The sequence below is a fragment of the Mustela lutreola genome, chromosome 12, assembly GCF_030435805.1.
Source record: "Mustela lutreola isolate mMusLut2 chromosome 12, mMusLut2.pri, whole genome shotgun sequence".
NCBI lineage: Eukaryota > Metazoa > Chordata > Mammalia > Carnivora > Mustelidae > Mustela > Mustela lutreola.
Window position 1 is genome coordinate 2,547,743 of NC_081301.1, and position 18,680 is coordinate 2,566,422.

Below are 18,680 nucleotides of genomic sequence, written 5' to 3' on the forward strand. Positions count from 1 at the left end.
CCCACGGAGCAGGGTGCTGCCTTCTAACTCACACAAAGGTACCAGAAGGGCCGGGGGCAGTCCTGCCTGGGGCAGGGGTCACAGGCCCCTGAGGCCCCGAGGGAGGCCGGGCCGGGGCTCACCTTCCCGGCTGCTCTGGGTACTTGTGCTTGCAGTAGGCCTCCAGGGACGCATACACCTTCTCTCGCAGCGCCTCCACCTCTGCCGGGTTCGAGAGCCCCTTGGAGTCTGCGGGGGAGGGGCCGCAGGTCAGCGGCCTCAGCCCAGACTGCTGCCCGGGGCACCCAGGCCCGCTCCCCACCGGGGGCCCGCCCGGCTGGGGCCAGCCGCAGCCGGACAGGCTCCGCCCCCAAGGCCGCCCCTCGAGTCCTAGCTTGGGTCCCGGCTTGCCACTCGCTGGACACGTGAACTGCAGCCCACGCCTGGACGCCTGGCTCTCGGCTTCCCCATCGGGGGTCAAGTGCACTGGGCCACCGTCGCCCTCTCCTGGTCACCAGGGCAACCAGGCTGAAGTGGGAGCCGGTTCCTCTGAGAGGGAGGAAAGCTCAGAACCATCACCCGTACGCAGGGCAGTGGGGGGAGAGGCTGACAGCCAGCCTGAGCCCTGGGACCCTGGGGCAGGAGCCCGTAGGCAGAGGCGCCTGGACGTCAGCCACCAAAGCCTCCAGGGCCCAGGGCTGGGATCTAGGGAGGCAGCGACGGGCGTCCCAGGGCTCGAGCAGGTGAGCCAGCCCGGCCCTTCCGACCCGGTCAGAGCCCACCCAGGCTGGTCCTCCTCTCGGCGTCGTCTCCCGGGGCTCCCCACGACCCCCCACGCCCACAGAGACGAACCCATCTCCCTCCACAGCAGCCACCATGTCACATGGTATCACGCTAGGGCTCAAAGGCCCCAGGTCTGGCCCCAGCCAAGGGTGGCCCATCCTGACAGGCCTGGGGCAGACGCTGGAGCCCACAGCTGCCCACTGCTACCATCTGAAGCCAGTGAGCCCCACAGTGGCTCCGTGCTGGGACAGGCCACCTCTGAGCCACAGACTGGGGGGCTCACACCAGTGCCCTCACCCCCGGCAGGTACACCAGGGTCCAGTGCAAAAGCCGCAGGCCACCTGGGGCCCTGGCCACCTCAGGAACGCGCCAGGCTTCTCTGTAGCTCAGCACCCAGGCCTGGGGGGCCTCCGCTCTGGCCACGTCCTTCCTGCACCCGCAGTGAGGGACCCCGTGCCGGCAGCCAGGCCAAGCGCAGCCGCAACAGAGAGGGCACCCGGCAAGGCTAAGCTGCGCAGCCCCGGCTCCCACGCAGGCAGGACCACAGGCTCAGAGCGAAAACCTGGGGAACAAGTGCCCCTGGATGTGCGCTGTCCCCGCAGGAAGACACTCCTCTCTCCCACAGCCAGTTCCCTCAGCACTGGAGCTGGCGGAAAGCGGGAGGTCCGGGCCCAGCGCCCCGGCACCATCAGGGCTTCCCCGCTGGCTGGCCAGCCCCCCAGCTCCCTGCGAAGCCAGCAGCAGCCCCGAAAGACACTGCACCCCTGTGTGCGCCGTCCCCCCACCGCCAGCCCGGGCTCCAGAACTTGCCCACTACAAGTTCACGGAGAGGCTGCCTCTTCCAGGGCCCAGGATTCCAGGCAGAGTGGGGCCACGCTTTGGATGCAGCACGCAAACCACAAGGGGTGAGCACAGCTCCCCAGGCCACGCCAGGTGTCGTGCTCACGAGCGCGGTGAGAAGACGGCGGCAGGGCTCGTCTCCCCTCGCAAGGAGGGATGGGCGACAGGCCCCACGGCGCAGCGGCCGCGAGCGCTGGGGGCCCGGGGCTGGCCGGCAGGCCGTGGGCTGGGGAGGCCGTACCGGGGTTGAAGAGGACGATGGCACGCAGGCAGCCGAGCTCCGTCTTGTCCATCTGCATGTCCCGCATCTTGGACACGAGCTCCGTCAACACCCTGCAGAGGAAGCGGGCCACCACCGCCGTCCAGTCAGACTGCGCCCCCCAACGCCCCCGCCGGAAAGACCCTGAGGACAGGCTCCCTACGGCCCGAGGCCAGGCCCTGCGGCCCACGGGAAAGCTGTTCTCCCCAGGACGTGGCCTTCCTTCCCCCTACCTAGCTGCCGGGCGGGGAGACATTTCGCTTTTTGTTACCAGACACTCGTGGCCAAAGCAAGCCGTGGCTCCTTGTCAGAGGGCAGGACTCTGAACCACCCCCGGCTGGCCCAGCCCCTGTGGGCAGTGGCGTGCGTCTGTCTGCAGCTCCCTGCGGCTTGAGCTCCCCGACCTCCTCTGCCTACTCACGGGCCCCCAAAACGCGACAGCTGTGCCCGGGGAGGGCTCAGCGGTCGGAGACTGGACATGGAACGAAGGACGGTGGCCCAGGGAGGGCCTGGACGGTCACCCCGTGGAGCCGGGGGTCCCCGACGGTCGGCAGGCAGCACAGGGAACAGATCCCTGGGAGCCTGGAGGTCAGAGTCAGAGGGGACAGGTGCTCCAGAGGGTGCCCCGAGGCCACGCTCCCGTTCTGTTCACTCAGAGGGCAAGGGGGAGCTGGGTGTCCCAGACGCCGCCTGCTGGAGTCTAAGCGCCCTGCCACCGTCGCCTCCTCCCAGCAGCTGGACACAGACGGGCAGCTCGGAGCATGGCGGGGGCCATGTCTTTAAACCCAAGCAGATCCCAGGAAGCCATACTTTCTAGAGGCCTCTGTGGACACCGAGGCGCAGCCCTCCTAACCGCCAGCGCTTCAAGGAAGAGAGCCGGAGGAGGCCCGTCTGCCTGTCCTGCTGCGCGCTGGGTGTCCCCAGCACGGGGACGTGCAGAGGCCAGAACCTCGCCCTCCTATGTCCACATCGACACCCTCCGGGGACAGAAGGGGCCACAAACCCAGGCGGGGCCCCCACCTGTCAAAGATGGCGCCCACGCCTGCGCTGTGGGCGCTGTTCCGGTGGACGTGCAGCCCGGTGGCCAGGAGGATCCCGTCCTTCACGGTGATGGACCGGTGGGAGAAGGAGGCGATGAGCAGCTCATTCCAGCCTGGGGGGAGGGGGGGCGTGGTCACACGGGGGCCCCCCGGACGGGCTGCCACTCAGCCCTCCGCAGGCAGCGTGCACTGTTGCAGAATGTCCCACAGGGGGTTCTGGGGACCCCGCATCCCAGGGGTGTGGCACAGAAACGCTCCTGAGCACCAATGTTGAGGACATGCCTCTTCCTTCTGTGGTGCAAACTCGGGCAGTAAAGGCCCTGAGAAGTCCCGCACAGAACATCTTCTTTGGCTCTGTGTAACCCACGTGCTCCCCAAACCCACGCGTCCCGGGAGGTCCCTTCCCACACAGGCAGGACACTCGTGCCATGGAGGATGTGGGGATCCTCTCTGGGACGGCCACGGAGGAGCGGCCACCCACCTGGTCTCAGCGGCAAACTCTCCAGCTACTGCGTGCTACGTGGGGCACCACAAAATAATAGATTCTTAAACTAAAAAAAAAACGCATCCTAGGGACGCCTGGGTGGCTCAGTTGGTTAAGCAGCTGCCTTCGGCTCAGGTCATGATCCCAGCGTCCTGGGATCGAGTCCCACATCAGGCTCCTTGCTCAGCAGGGAGCCTGCTTCTCCCTCTGCCTCTGCCTGCCATTCTGTCTGTCTGTGCTCGCTCTCTCCTCCTCTCTCTCTCTGATAAATAAATAAAATCTTTAAAAAAAAAACAAAAAAACAAAAAAAAAAACGCATCCTAGAGCCTCGGGCGGACGGGACACTCCCTCTACGTGGGCTCCCAGCAGAGACAAACCGGAGGAGGCGTCCCGGGTTAGGAGAAAGTATGGAAGCAAACCTCGAAATAGAAATGATTTCTGTGCCGGGCTCTCAAGGAGTCCCATGGACGGGAGCCCCAGCCGCCTCCACAGAGATGGCCCTGTCCACAGCTACACTCCCGGGCCGAAGGCTCTGGGCTCCGCGGCACAGCGTCACGCCGGCTATCCCACTTCCGACCACCTACAGTCCTCCAGAACTAGAGCCCCATTTTTCAGAAGGAGAACCTGAGGCCCGGTGCAGGCCAGAGCTCACCCCATCACACAGGGAGTCAGGAGCCCCGGCCCCGACACCTTTGCCTTGTGGCTCTGGGCGTCAGGTGTTATGCCCCAACTGGAGGCACCCACAAGGCCAGGGATGGGTCCTGCTGCGGGCCAAGCTGGCCCCAAGAGCATCTGTCCCCCCACGGTGGGCGCACAATGCATCACTCTGCCTCTCCCTGCCAACCCCCTCCCCCGGGACCTGCCCAGCGTCCTCCTACCTCTGGGCCGGCCACCACCTCTCCCGCTACCCCAAGCGCACCCAGGGCCCGGCAGGCATGGGGCAGGGCTGCCCTCTGACGTTCCCACGCACCAAGCACGTGCAGACGGCCCGGTGGGGCAGGAGGCCGGTGGGGTGGGGGTGCTTTCTGCCACCCCCCACGAAGGCCCAGCACCCCGCACAGCTGGCGACCCGCCCCTTCTGTCCCTCCAGCAGGAACCTGCACTCGGCGTGCCTGGAGCATGTCGGGAGCCAGGCCTGACCCGAACCCCAGAGTCTGTGCTCCTACCCCCTGTAAGGAGCAGAGGCCTCAGGGCAGGGAAAGGTCGGAGCACACACCCTCCAGGGCAGCCTCTCCAGGGTCCCCAGACACCCCCTGACCCTCCGAAAGCCACTTAGAGACCCGAAACCGATGACCTCCTTGTGGGTGGGGGGAGCAGGGCCAGACGGGAGCCCTACACTGCAGGAGAAAGGGGTGTCCCCCAGGTCCCCGCCCTCTCCCCCCACCGACCCTTCCCTGCCAGGGCCAACCCAGTCACTCACCTGCCCTCAGCAGGATGACCTGGTCGTCCAAGGGCAGCTCAGAGAAGTGCGGGACCCGCTTGGCCCACTCGACCAGCGTGAAGAGCTGCTTGTCCGCGGCCTGACAGATGTTGGTGACGGGGTCGTTGGGCTGGGCGGGGGAGAGACACCCACTGAGCGCCCGGCTGAGAGCACGGCCCAGACCGGGCCCCTGCTCCATGTGCTGCCCCAGCCCTGGGCAGAAGATCGGCCCCAGGCCCGTGTCCTCGCCCCCCGAGCCCGTGGCTAGTGCTGCTTTGCGCCCCGCTCTGTGGGCAAGATCTAGGGAGGGTTTGAGGGGGGTCCGGGTCATCACGGGGTCCCCAAAGAGGGAAGCAGGGGTCAGAGACGGGAGCCCGTGAGCAGGAGAGAAGCTGCCAGCTTGACGCTGGAGGAGGGCCCGGGCCAAGGAGGCGGCACCTCCAGCAGCGGGAAGGGAAGCGACGTCCTCCCCAGAAGGAACCAGCTCTGGCCACTCCGCGACTCGTCCCGGATGCTGCCTGCGGACTTCAGACCTCCAGGACTGTAAGACACTAAAATCACTGCTGTAGGAAGGCCTAGGTGTGGGGGCCAAGTGCCCCCAGTCACAGGCAGGGAAACGGAGGTGCGGGCGCGAGTGCCAGGCTGGGGGGCACTCTGAGGACAGTGGCCAGTGCCGACGCCTCTGGGTCACTTCTTCCTACCGGGTGTGGAGACCGCACACAGATGGGGGCATCAGAGGCCCTTCCAGAAACTTCTAGCCAGAGGAGACTCTCTCCTCATTGTCACAGATGAGGAGACCCAGGTAGGCCTCAGGGGAGTCCCCTCGGGGCTCCTGACCAGCGGACCCTCTGGGTCCTGAGCGAGGGGGAGGACGACAGCCAAACACGATGGCCGGGGCATCCTCTGAAGAGCTCCCTGCCTCGACAGCAAACAGCTGCCGCACAGGAAGGCTCAGTTGGAACGCCCGGGGCCCGCGGGAAAGGCCCGCTGAGGGCACATGTGGGACGCCCGGTAACAAAGTGGCACAGAGGCCACAGGGTTGGAAGGGGCTGGGGTGTGCAGACGGGGACACGGAGCTGCACACACAGGCGTCAGCCAGGGTTTCTGGGGCACAAGGGACCCCCAGCCCAGGGTGCCAACACCCAGAGCGCCCCCACATTGGCCCTCACCCCAAGTCCCTCCTCTGTCCCCGGCAGCAGATTCGGTGCAATCCAGAAGCCCGGGGCCCTGTGCCACACCCCGCGGGTGTTCCTCCCACCCCGCGATTCGCACGGGCACAGGGGCCACCCACACGGAGTCCCTGCGTGAGACGCACCCAGCGGCCAGCACGCCAGACGCCAGGGCTGGGTTCTAGTGCATTCCACCATGGCCAGACTCTGCTCCTCAGAGGCTCGGGGCAGCCCCGTGCGGGGAGAGCCCAGGCCCAGGCAGGCAGGAAGGCAGGCACTTGCTGGGCACGAGATGACGCTCCCTGCTCAGCCGGCCCCTCTGTGGGGTCCACACCAGGGAGCAGAGGGCGGCCCCGGCTGCTCCTAAGAATGTCCTGGCTTAGCAACCCTCTGCCCACTTCCCAGTTCCTTCTGGAGTTCCTGTGCAACCGTGAACGCCTCGAAGCTGGCCTCCCCTCCCCTCACTGGGACTGCAGGGGTCGGCCCCATGTGCGCCTTCTCCCTGACAGGGCACGGATCTGAGGGGGGCCGCGGTGTGCGGGGAAGTGCAGGGGAACAGGCACGGCCCATCACCCGGCCACGGGGGCCTGGCGAGCACACAGGACCCTCCCAGCCTGGGCTCTGTGTGAGTGCCCACGGGCAGGCGGGGTCCTGGCTGGAGCTGGGCCGTGACCAACCACCACCTCCAGGCACCAACACACCACACGCCCCACTACTGGCTGCCGCGTGCTGGGGGACAGGAAGGAAGCCCTGTGCCCCGTCATGGGGCCAGACACACCTTTGCAGGGCCATGAAGGCAGGCCGGCGGGAAAGGGGCCCCCGGGAAAAGGGACACCTCGGGCCAGACAGAAGCCTGAGGAGGAATCAGGGGGAGCCACACGTGCAAAGGCCCTGGAGTTGCAGGGCACGAGCTGGTTCTGTCCAGCACGGTGGCGGCCGCTCTGGGCCAGGTGGAGGACAGAGGGAGGGAGGCTGCTGTGACCTCAGGGTCAGCCACAGGGCTCTGATCCCAGCCCTGACCCCACAAGAGGACACAGGTGAAACCACCCCGCGGCCTGCACGCCTGGGGCAGGTACAGGACTCCCGAGACCCAGCTGAGCAATGGCCCGAGGCCACAAGGAGCCGGACAGCACGTGCTGTGTCCTGGCGTTCAGCGCTGGCCATGACAGCTTGGGCCTCCAGCACCACCCACCAGGGGCCAACGGTCCCCGAGCAGTGCTGGCCTTGCCGCCCCGGGGGAGGCCGTGTGTGCAGGGGCAGAGCTCACCGAGTTGGGGTTCAGCCCCATGTTTGCGTCCACATACGTCTCGGTCTTGGGCTCGACAGCCAGCTCCGCCTCCAGAATCTTCTCCACCGGCATGTCCTCGTTGGCGCTGCTCGTGGACTCCACCTCGCTCTCGCTCCTGTCCTTGCCCCGCTGCCTCTCCTCCTGCACGGCTGCAGGGGGCAGGGGGGGGCAGTTAGCCCGCGACTCCCTCAGCCGTCAGGAGCCAAGCAGCACCAGCCGAGCCAGCGCGCCCGCCGGGGCCACAGAGGGAGGCATGGCTCAGAGCTGGACAAACCCTGCCCCATCTCTGTCCCAGGTCTGGCCTCTGGTGGCCAAGTGTGCCCAGAACACAGGGTACAACCGCCCTACATTAATCCACCCAACACACTGGGCCACACCAGCACCCGTCCAGGGCCAGGCACACAGCGGCCAGAGTACACAAGGCCGCTCTCACGCAGCTGACTGGTTGCTGAGCAGCACTCCCAGCATACAGTGAAAAAAGCTTCAATGGACTATGGACTCCAACAAAACCAGGAAGGCTTCCTGGAAGAAGTGGCAAAAAAAAAAAAAAAAAACAGGTAACAGTTCAGGCAGAGGCGGCAGCATGTGCAAAGGCCCAGAGCCGGAACAGAGCCACTCCTGATGAACGGAGACCTCTCCCACTGGCTGGAGAAACACCGCAAGGGGTACCAGTGGGGGGCAGGAGGCACGTTCCTGCACAGGGTCTGACGAGCCACAGGAGAGAGCACGGCACATGCGTCTCCAGCTGTAGAAAGAAGAAGGGTCCCAAGGGAGACCAGAAGCAGGAGGCCAATCCCTAGTGTGAGCCAGGATGCCCCGGACTGGCCTGGTTGGGGTTGTGGGGAGGGCTGAGCACAGGGGTGATCAGAGGGTGGTCAGGGGGTGGCCTAGCAGGGAGGGAAGCCTATGCAGGGAGACAGAGAGGCAGAGATGGAGGCATTGACTTCCAAGCAACCCCACGGAGCCCCACGTGGACAGGTCTGCTTACAGACCTTGGGCCACGGACCCCCACCCCCCAGAGTCCCACTAGCCCCCGACACGGCTCCTGAGGTGGCTGCGGCCCCCCGGGCTGACCCCCGTCTCCTCCCCCTCTGCTTTGGTACTAGCACCAAAGGCCCTGGCCTGGGGCAAGCGAGTCAGCAGTGGGGAGACGCGCCACAGGCCGGGAAGGGCTCTCCACATGGCGCTGGTCAAGCCTGAGATGGCTAGGCTCTGGGGCCCCCAGAGGCTGTCAAAGCAGCACCAGGACGGGCCTCCCCCAAGGCCACCCTCTGCAGTCATGCTCTCCTGAGCCCCAGACGCGTTGACACGCCCCAGCACCAGACCCCTGGGGTGGCCTCGGCCTCCGCAGGGCCGGCTCTCTGCCCCTGCCCCAGACAAGACCCTCGGCTTCTTGGGGCCCCTGGAGACCCCATCACAGAGTGGGAGCTTCGTAACGGGACTCAGACCTCTGTCCACATGCCCATCCCAGAGGAGAGGAAGAGCCTGGAAATGGCCCCACGCTGCAGAGCCCAGGGGCACTGATGAAGCTGGGCCCACTCCAGGTCCGGAAGGCTCCTCACCAGTGAGGACGCACACACCAGGCCTGGGTCCCTCACAGCACCCCAAGCAGCTCCGGCTGCTCACCCCTTACCAGAAACCCCAGGGCTCAGAACAGGGCAGCAGCCATTCTCAGGAGATGGCCCCGGGCAGCCCCTCCTCCAAAGACCACCGCCAGCAGACCAGTCTGCTGGGCCCAGCACACTCCACGGGCCCTGCAGAACCTTCACCTGGACAGACGCCCAGACCACCCGACGGGAGCTCGGGCCACGTGGCAGCAGCTCCCACCACCTCCCAGACCCTCACCACCCCCGTCCCTGATCACGCTCCGAGGCTCTGGTACACAGCCCGCTGCGGGGGGCCCCAGGGCAGAGCATGGAGATCACACACAGTGACGTGCGCGGGGGGCTGAAGCCGCCCAGGGCGCGCCCCCGCAGAGAAGCCAGCTCAGGTCAGCGGAGTCCGACAGCTGTAGGTAGGGCCTCAGGCCCACCGCCCAGCTTCCAGCCAGCCTGGAGGGGCCGGCTCAGCCAAGGGGCCTCGAGGCCTTCCCAAGGCTACCAGCCGCACGCTGGGACCTCTCTCCCTCCGCCGGGCCTTCCTCAGGCCACCTCCCACTCCCTATCTCTGACCCATCGCAGACGGACATCCCCAAAACCAGGTTGGAGCCCCAGTCCCTGCAGAGCCACAGCCTGGCACCCCGCCCTCACCCCTCACGCTCCCGTGGGACTCCACACTCAGTGCCCTCTTTCCGGGTCCAGCGTCCTAGGGCAGGGCCTTCTGGAGAGCAGAAGATACGGCCCCTCCCGGGGCTTCCTGAGTGCGACAGCTCTGGGCCTTCGACGGAGCTGGGCTTCCTCTCCAAGGGCCGGAGCTCTCCAGGGGACCACACATAGTACCCCTCCGAGAAACCCTGGACCCACCCCCCGGCTCTGGCTCTGAGGGCCCAAACTCAGACTGTCTGACCCGTCCCTCTCCCCTTGGGCCCTGCGCTGGCTTCGGCAAACGCTGAGGCGCCAGCAGGAGGGCGGGTGACGCGGTTCTGGCACCCTCTCTGCCCAGCCTTGGCTCCCAGCGGGCCCTGCTTCCGGCGTCCACAGCTCCCAGGATCGGCCGGTCCTCACTGCTCTCACGCCTGCAGCCCAGGGGTGTGGGGGGTCCCCGATGGTGCTGGCCCCAGGGGTTCCCACAACATGGCCCACAGCTCCCTAACCGTCCACATGAACACCTCTTGACCACCCGTGGGCCCCTGAGGGCAGGCCCCATGTCCCTCGTGCACGGACAAGTGGCTGTCCGGGCCCAACCCCGAGCCAGAGGCTACGCTCTCTGGGACCCAGAGCACCGACTCAAGCGAGGGACTTGCCATCCACACGGCAATTCTCAAGGCGGGTCAGCCAACACCTTCACGCCACACCAGCTGGGCCAGGAGCCCCGGCAGGAGGCCCCAAGTCCGAGCCACTGCAAGCTTAGCTCTTCCACAGACTCTGACAGCAGGGGTGTCCACGGGGGCTCGAGCCGGCATGGCTGCGGCCGGCTGCCCATCCTCTGGCCCCTCCCCAGCCGGGCCTCCGGACGCCAACAGGGGGTGGGGGTTGGGCCCCTCGTCGGTTCCCCTCAGCCACAGGGGGTGAGAGTCCAGGAGAACCACCCGAGCCACAAGGCCGGCAACCAGGGTGACACACCCGCGTCCAGGCGGGCCCGTGTCCCTGAGACCCCGAGGATGGGGTGGTCTTCCAGGTCTGTGCTCTGGGCAGAACCCGAAGCTGTTAGAGCCAGGAGGCCGCCAAGAGGCACCTCGTCTTACCAGCTGGGGCGACAGGCCCGCAGCAGCCGAGGGGCCCGGCTGAGCTCACGGAACAGTGGGCGGCTCCAGGCTCAGGAGTCGGGCAGCCCGGCCTCCTGGGTCCTGCCCCGCACTGGACAGCCCTGTGGCTGCACGTGCTCGGCCCCGGAGCGGGGAAGCACGGTGCTGGCCCCGGGCGGGACCCTCGAGGCGCTCACAGCTCCGTGCCTCCTGCCCCCACACTCCTCACACACGGCCGGTGGTGGGTCTCCTCTCACTGCACAGACGGGACGGACGGGGTGGCCGTAAGGCGGGGCAGCACCCAGAGTGGGGTGGAGGTCCCCAGCACCTGCCTGCTCCGTGGGGGCGGCGCGAATTAAGGAGCCAACGCTCCGTGAGGCACTTTGAAGCCGCGGAGGCCGGCAGCTCCGCATGGCATCATTATAAATATTATGGTTTTATTTATAGACACGGAGGGGGCAGGAGGGAGCCCGGGGACTTATGTCTTGCCAGCTCAATCACCTTTCAGACAGAGTCATGTTTGCCTTACGTTGTGCTGGCGCCGGGAAGCCTCAGGCAGGAGGCGTCTGCGAACACGGGGCCTCATTATACCCCCAGGCCGGAGCCCTGTGGGATCCTGGGAAGACCACAGAGGCACAGGCTGGGAGGGGGTTCCACACCCAACAAGACCGGGGTCCCCAGCATCTGCGGAGATGCTGATGTGGGGATGGGGGGGCAGAGCAGGCCACCCCCGTCCTGGTGCCCACCGCCACCCCTCCCGGCTGCTGGGCTGGGCAGGAAGCCAGGACGTGGGCAGGGGGTGTCTCTGGAAGGCAGCACCCCAGCCTGCTGCCAGTTGGCTGGGCCCTTCCTCTGTCCCGTGTGCAGCCCCAGGACAGACAGGACTGACGGCCCAGAGCCCCTTCGTCCGACCCAGAGAAGGAACCATCCCGCCGACCGGCTCTCCAGCTCAGCGGACACGTCCCTCCCGCTCTCCGGGCACTCAGTCCAGGACAAGGTGTCGGCATGCAAGAGTGACCCCGCACATGCTCTCTCTCTCTCTCTCTCTCTCTCACACACACACACACACACACACACACACGCTCTCCGCTCTCCACCCCACATCACTGCTGTCCTGTTCCGCAGGGAGCCGCTGCGCCACCACGGTCACCTGAGGAAACAGGCACAGGCAGTCACCCCCTCGATGTCACCGGGGCGGTGTGGGAACCCAGCTGGGCTCTTTGTCCACAGCAGGAATGTGTGGGGCACTTGTGCAAGCACACACACACGCACACATGCAAACGTGCACACACACAGACGCGCACGCATGCACACACGTGGTCAGGTGACAGAGCTCGGAAAGCAAAGGGAGGCAGGAAGGAAGCAGGGAGAGGCCTTCCTGGAGGGAAAGAAGGAAGCAGAGAGGAGGGCAGCAGGGCGCTCCTCCAGCCTGGGCGGGCGTCACCCCAGGTGGGGCCAGGCCCCCATCAGACCGGGAGCGCCAGCAGCGCCCCCCACCAGCCCTGCCACCGTGCGCTCCAGCAGACAGGCCCGGGCACAGCCTGGCCGGAGGCCGGCATTCCCACCTGGGCCGCAGCCCCCACCTCCCCGGGAATGCGGCTGAGCGAGTCCCAAGCCGGTGCTTGTGTACGCAGGCCCCTGCATTGCCCAACAGAGATGCTATCTGCCAGCACCAAGGAGGGGTCTCGGTCCCTTCTGAGCTAGAGCGAGCCACTCCTGAGCTCTCCCTGAGGGTCAGCCAGTCCGGATGCCAACCCCGAGCTGCTCCGTCCCGCGCTGCATTGGGGGACACTGTCTGGGTGCAGCCCGCTTCCTCGCTCGTCCCGGGGCCCTGATCACAGGCTTCCCTGCAGGGCTCCGCAGCCCAGGCCAGCCTGGAAGCCAACACCTCCCATCCTCTGCGCTCCAGGCCAAGCCTGGCTGGCACGGCCCCCACTCCCTGGGGGTGCCACGCTGCCCTGCTGCTGCCAGGGGCCCCAGCTCGTCTCCGAGACAACAAAGAGGAAAGGAGCGGTTTCAGGAGAGTTCCGGGGGGACAGGGCAGTTCCCAGCACCCAGCCACAGGCCTCGGGGCCTGGGAGACCCTGGAGCTCCCTGCTGGACCGGTGCCAGAGTCACACTGGGGCCACTGGTCACTCCACTCAAGACAGAGGCTGTGCACTGGGCCCCGAGCACTGAGCAAGCACAGGGGAGGGGCCCGGCTGTGTGCTGCTGTGTTTCGGGCAGGAGAGAGCTCCGTGGGAGGGTTTTTACTGCACATTCGTGACTTATAAATCCAATACAAGGCAAGAAGCAGGTGGGCCCTGCCAGGATCAGGTATTTATCTAACGGCCCATAACTCAGGTCTTGAGGGCCATGTGCTACCTCAGGAACGCACCCAAAGCACCAGATTTATCCATCAGATGAGAGAGCAAGGCAAGAGAGACACACAGGCTGGAGCGACTCCGGACCGAGCTGACGGGGGCAGCCCAGCCGCCCCCCACCTCTGCAGCCCGTCTGTCTCCGAGAAGCCCAGCAGCACGGGCAATGGGGCAGGGTGCCCAGTGAGGCCCTGCACACAACACCCTATCCCCGAGGGCACCAGGGCAGGGGCCAGACCAGGCCTCTTGCACCCTGGGACCCTGGAGCTGCACTGGGACAAGACAGGCATCACCCAGTCTCTCCCAGGACGAGCAGAGGAGGCGGCAGCTGGAGTCTGATGGCGCCCAGGCTCCAAAGCAGCCAGGCTGAGGAAGAGCTCAGCATCTCCGCAGCCGTCCAGGAGCAGCTCTACCGGCTCGTGTTCTCAGCCTGAGCACACGCACGCCCTCTGGCTGGGCTCACGCTCTCCCCACACCCTCCAGTCTTAGGGCATCAGGCTGGACATCGGCCCGCAGCTGGGTTCCCCGACTGACACAGACCCCACCAGGGGCGAGGGCCTGCCTGGTAACGTGACAATCATGGTCAGCGGACGCCTGCCCACAGCTCAGTGCTCGCGCCCAGCACCCAGCATGGCGCCTGGCGCCAGGAGAGCTGCCTTGGCAAGCCAGCGGTCTCGGCACTAACCCAGGCTTGCCCTGTGTTAGGCTGTCCTCAAGGGAGCCCGAGCCTCCCACAGGATGCCGGCACCCAGCCCTCTGCCCAGGCCCCACACCTGGGCACACACCTGTCTACTGACTGCGACATGCTTGCCCTGCCCGAGTTCCTATCCCAGCAACAAAGCTGCATGGACCTCCCCCAGCAAGGCCTCCCTGGTTACAGCGGCATCCAGGGGAACCGGGGCCAGATGCACATGTCCCCGGGCCGGGCACAGGCTTCCTCCACCCGAGATGGCCTGCGGAAGGAGGGCAGCACTGGGAGCCAGACGCCTGCGTGCCACCTGGCGTGCGACCTCAGGCAAGCCCTGGACCCTCGGCTTCAGTCCCTCCACCTGCACGAGGAAGAGTGGGTGGACCGAGCAGCACAGGGAACAGGCACCCAACCAGAAGGCCTGGGGGCACCCACTCCCCACGGACGGCGCCGGCCCCGGCGGCTCAGTGCCGGAGCCCGCGGCTCCCCTTGCCGGGAGCGGCGCCATGTCCTGCTTGTCCCCTGCAGCCCGGAGCAGGAAATCCTGCAGGACCGCACGGCCCGTCTGGGTCTCAGCTTCTCCCCAAGAACCAGAGGAGCTAGAAAAGAACATAAGAGGACAGCCACAGGCACCGCAGGTGACAGTCCTTGGCGGTGGGCCACCAGCCTGGGGACCGCGTCAGAAGCAGCGGCAGCTCAGAGAGGAGCAGACACGGAGCCCCTGATTCCCACGAGGCCCTGGGTACGAGCGCCAGCGACATGGGCCCCTCCCGCTGCATCTGAGCACAGGAGCAGAGTAACCCAGGGAATGAGCCAGCAGGACGCAGCGGTCGGCAAGCCCACAGATGGGGAAACTGAGGCCCACAGGGAGAGGCTGGGCAGAGGGAGGTCACACTGCCACGCTGGGGCCAAGGACTCGGGCCCAAGTCTGGCTGAGTCACTTAAGTTCAGTGGCCTCAGGGGAGTGACCTTCCATGCCAGCTGTCTCCCTGCCCTGCCCCTAACAAACTGTCCATAAAGCAGGCCCCCATACCCAAGCCCAAGAGTCCGACTGCTCTGAGGACCCAGGGAGCCTCCTCCAGGTGCGCAGAAGGAAGCGGGGCCCAGGGCAACCTCGGCACTTGGTGGGCTTGGGGACACCTGCTCGGTCTCCAGAGTGTCCTGCTCCGGTCCGCCCCCTCTTCCGTGCTGTCCCCGCCCTGGCTGCCTTGATCAGCCCCTGGCCAGACCCCGAAACGCCGCTCAGGACACGCAGGCACCCGTGGCCCTGGGCTCCTCCCGCCCCGACCGCACCTCCCACCTCCCACCAAGGCCCTCACGGTGCTTCTGCCCTGGCCCGGCGCCCCAGAAACCACGCACCGGGTTGCCACGACCTCATGGCACGACCACGAGGAGGGTTTGATCGACGCTAGTCCATCACCGGGCTGGAAGGACGGATGTCCCCCCTCAGCGATCCCGGGCACGCAGCAGGTGCCAGGGAAGGTGGAGCAAAGCCTCCGCGCAGCCCCGCGTCCGCAGGCAGCGAGCGCCCAGGCAGGCGGGACGCAGCAGCGCACCCCCCCCCCCCCGGCCGGCGCCCGCGCCCACCTTCCCGCTTCATGCCCATGGCCAGGCACTTCTGGTAGCGGCAGTACTGACAGCGGTTCCGCTGCCGCTTGTCGATCAGGCAGTCCTTGTTGTCCCGGCAGGTGTAGGTCAGGTCCTTGCGCACCGTCCGCTTGAAGAAGCCTTTGCAGCCCTCACAGCTGTAGACCCCGTAGTGCTTGCCTGCGGGGAGAGGCCCGTGACCACGCCGCCCCGGCCGGCCCCCGCGCCCCGCCCGTCGGGTCCCGTGGCGGCCTACCTGAGGAGCGGTCCCCACAGATGGCACAGATGTGCTTGGTGAAGGACGCCATGTTCCCTGAGGGGTGGGCCGGAACTTTGAGGACACCATTGAGGCCGAGGGGAGGCTTGATGTCCTCGCTGCTGCTGACGGGGTTCATGGGTGAGCTGAGCTGAGGAGGGACAAGTGGGGGTGTCCGGTGGGTCGGCACGGTCCCCAGCACCTACCCCGCGGTCGGGAGTCGCCAACATAACCCCACTTTACAGAGAGGGAAACCGAGGCTCAGAGGGGGGCCCTGCCCGCCACAGGCCACACAGCTCGGGAGGGGCAGGGCCTAGTTGTGCTGAGCGGCCGCCAGGCTGCAGGAGGCTGCTCTGCCCACAGCCCACCCAGACCTCAGGGGAAGACCCCTGAGGCCCTGCTCATGCCCCCGCCCCTCATTCAGCTAAGAACAAGAACCGGGCCCCATTACTGCGCACGCCCTGGACAAGACCGCGTGTACTCGCCACCATCCCTGTGAGGCAGGCACTTGGGGGAACCGCGACCCACAGATGGTGGGCGCCGAGGGCTGGTCCCAGTAGACCAGAGAGTCGGGCTCCATGTCAGCAGGCCACCCTGCCAGGGCCTCAGGGATCAGAGTGGGGGTCCCGGGTCATGTGGCTCCAGGCGTGCAGGGCCAAGCCAGCACCCCCTCGGCGCCCAGCCCCGCCCCGCCTGGAGGAAGCGTGGGAAACTCACCAGTCACCCCGGCAACCGCCGGTGGCTGTGACACAGCGGTGACACAGCAGTTTTGGTTCTGCTGTGTCCAGTCCAGGGCTGCTGTCAGCGCCCAGAGATGCTCCCCACGGCAGCCCACAGGCCAGCCCCTCTCCCCCGGTGCCAGGACCCCAGCCGCGCGGCACCCCCGCACCCCCACTTCTGCAAACCCGACGGAGGCGGAAACCGGGTGATGCGGGCGTGCGTGGGGAAGGGTGGCAGGCACCACACTGTCCCCTGGTAGCCCCGGGACCCCCGCCAGCGGGAACCTCGTCTCCTTCCTTCCCCACGGCCCCCAAACTGCCCCCCACCCCTTTGCTCAAGGGGCAGGAAGAGCGTGGGCTCAAGGCTCATGAAGCAGAAACCACCCAAAGCTTCCTTCCACGTGGGCCTCCGTGTGGTCCCCCGCCCATTCTCGGTCCTGGGCCGAGCGGCTCCGTGAAGACACTTAACCCTCGCAGGACCCGGGTGGGGCACCACGAAGAACAGAGCAGCCCCCCGGGCAAGGCCAGCAGGCCCACTTGCTCCGTCCCCAGGCGCCAGGAGCGCCCCCCAGGGAAGACAGGGGCCTGAGCAGGGGCTCAGTCTGTAAGAGCCCCAGAGCCCGCACCGGGTTCATGTGTGCATGCCCCTCAGAGCGTGGGAACGTCCCCCCAAACCCCATTTCCTGGGCCGGGGGACTGGCGGAACAGCAGGTGAAGCTGAGGCCTTGGAGTGGCAGGTGGTGAGCACGAGGAGCCCCTCGCGTGCTGCAGAAGGGGTAACCGAGGCCCCAAGAGGCTGGCTTGTCCACAGCTGCTCAGTGACCCCAGCCAGGCGGTCAGAGACGCAGCACCGCGGGGCTCACAGGCCGGGTAGGGACAGGGGAGAAACGGGGTGAGGGGGACAGTGCAGCTTCAGCAAGGCCCGCTCCATTCACGGTGTGCCTTTGGGGAAATCACTGTCATTCTGCCCTTGCGGTCCCCGGTGTGCGAGACGAAGGGCTGCGGCCGGATAACCCAGCGGATGCCCGGGCAGCTGCCTCAGTGCTCGGCCTCCAGGAGGAGGCGCCGCCAGCCGGTCCTGGGCAAAGGGGACGCCAAGCCAGTCCCCATGAACCCACCCGCAGGGAGCCACCCAGGACACAAGAGCAGGGGGCCTGTCCCCGCGCTGTGGGAGCCTGGGCAGGTCTCCGTGGGGCTGGACCCACCGGGAGCACAGGGAGAGGAACCTGGGCATTTCCTCTTCCGTGCTTGCCCGCACCATGCTGGGCGGCCGGCGGGCCCCCTGCCCTCCCAACCTCCTCAGTTGACCCGGGACTGGTGCCTCCCCTGGGCCGACTGAGGCAGGGCTGTAGCAGGAAGGGGGCTGCCCGGGGACCCACATGGGAAGGAGCCACAGGCAGACGGACGGTCAGTGCTGAGGCCCCCGACCACGTGCCGGGGCACCCCTGCCCTCCCGGGCCTAGGCCTCCCGCGAGCAAAGTAGTCGTCCCAGGAGACCCTGCGCGCGTGGAGACGAGGCCGGGCCGCAGACCCACTCAACACAAGCCACCCACTTCGTTTCTTTGCCTCAACTCGTACGTGGTCCCCACAGGGCCACCAGGGCAAGGATGTTGGGGTCGGGCCCCCTCTCCATGCTGCTCCCCCTGCCCAGCTCCAAGCTGATGGGCCTTGGGTGGGTTCACAGCTCCCGGACAGAGGACAAACCGATTCCCGGGGCTCGTTCTACCTTGCGGGCGCCCCACCTACGAGGGGCTGCTCCCGTCCTGTGGCCCACCCCACCCCACCTCTGGGGAGACCCACGGCGCCAGCAGCCCCACGCTGGAGCCCGACGGCCGCGTGCTGTGGCCAGGGTGGGCCCGTCTCGTTTCCCCTTTCAGACCCTTGGCATCTATTTCAGTTCCCACCGGAGCCTCCAGGACTTACTAAAACCACCACCTGCCTCCTCCGTGCCCCACCAGGGTCTCCTGCCGCCTCACGAGGCTCCTCTCTTCCGCACCCACCACGCCCTTCCTCCGGAGCCCACGGCAGGCCCCCCTCACCAACCCACGGGGGAGGCCATCACCCACAGCCAGAACCGGGGTGGAAGGCTCCGTCCCGCCACACATGGAGAAGGTCTTCGGCCTCACAGGCCTCACGCTGCCAGCAAGGCAGGGGCAAACCCAGCAGCATGACCCACCTCAGCTGGTTGCCCCGTCCCAGAGCCTCACAGCCACAGAACCCCCCAGCACTGGCCACCCCGCTGGCCCAAGAGGATCCCGCACCGGGGAAGCTTCACTGGGCTGGAGACGCCTGGTCGCGGGGCTGCCCACGGAGGGCCAGGTGCGGCGGGCAGGCTCTGGGACAAGCGGGGGACACTCCTGGGCTTGGCGCTGATGGAGCCCCCAGACCAGGAAGAGATGCGGGGCCGTTTGGGCACTCGGCCCAGCTCACACGGCGGGCCAAGTGGGGTGGGCTCGGGTGTTGAC

At 67.0% G+C, this 18,680-nt stretch overlaps 1 protein-coding gene across 6 annotated transcripts in view; it reads right to left on the reverse strand.

Moving 5' to 3' along the window:
• RXRA (retinoid X receptor alpha) overlaps positions 1-18,680 on the reverse strand; it is a 90,352-nt gene that overhangs the window by 3,025 nt on the left and 68,647 nt on the right. For all 6 annotated transcript variants that reach the window (XM_059143584.1, XM_059143582.1, XM_059143583.1 and 3 more), the window contains exons 3-9: positions 15,497-15,647; positions 15,241-15,420; positions 7,242-7,411; positions 4,806-4,935; positions 2,882-3,014; positions 1,844-1,935; positions 123-228 (exon numbers count right to left, since the gene is read on the reverse strand). In XM_059143584.1, the coding sequence (XP_058999567.1) occupies positions 123-228; positions 1,844-1,935; positions 2,882-3,014; positions 4,806-4,935; positions 7,242-7,411; positions 15,241-15,420; positions 15,497-15,647 (962 nt within the window). The remainder of the gene's footprint in view (positions 1-122; positions 229-1,843; positions 1,936-2,881; positions 3,015-4,805; positions 4,936-7,241; positions 7,412-15,240; positions 15,421-15,496; positions 15,648-18,680) is intronic.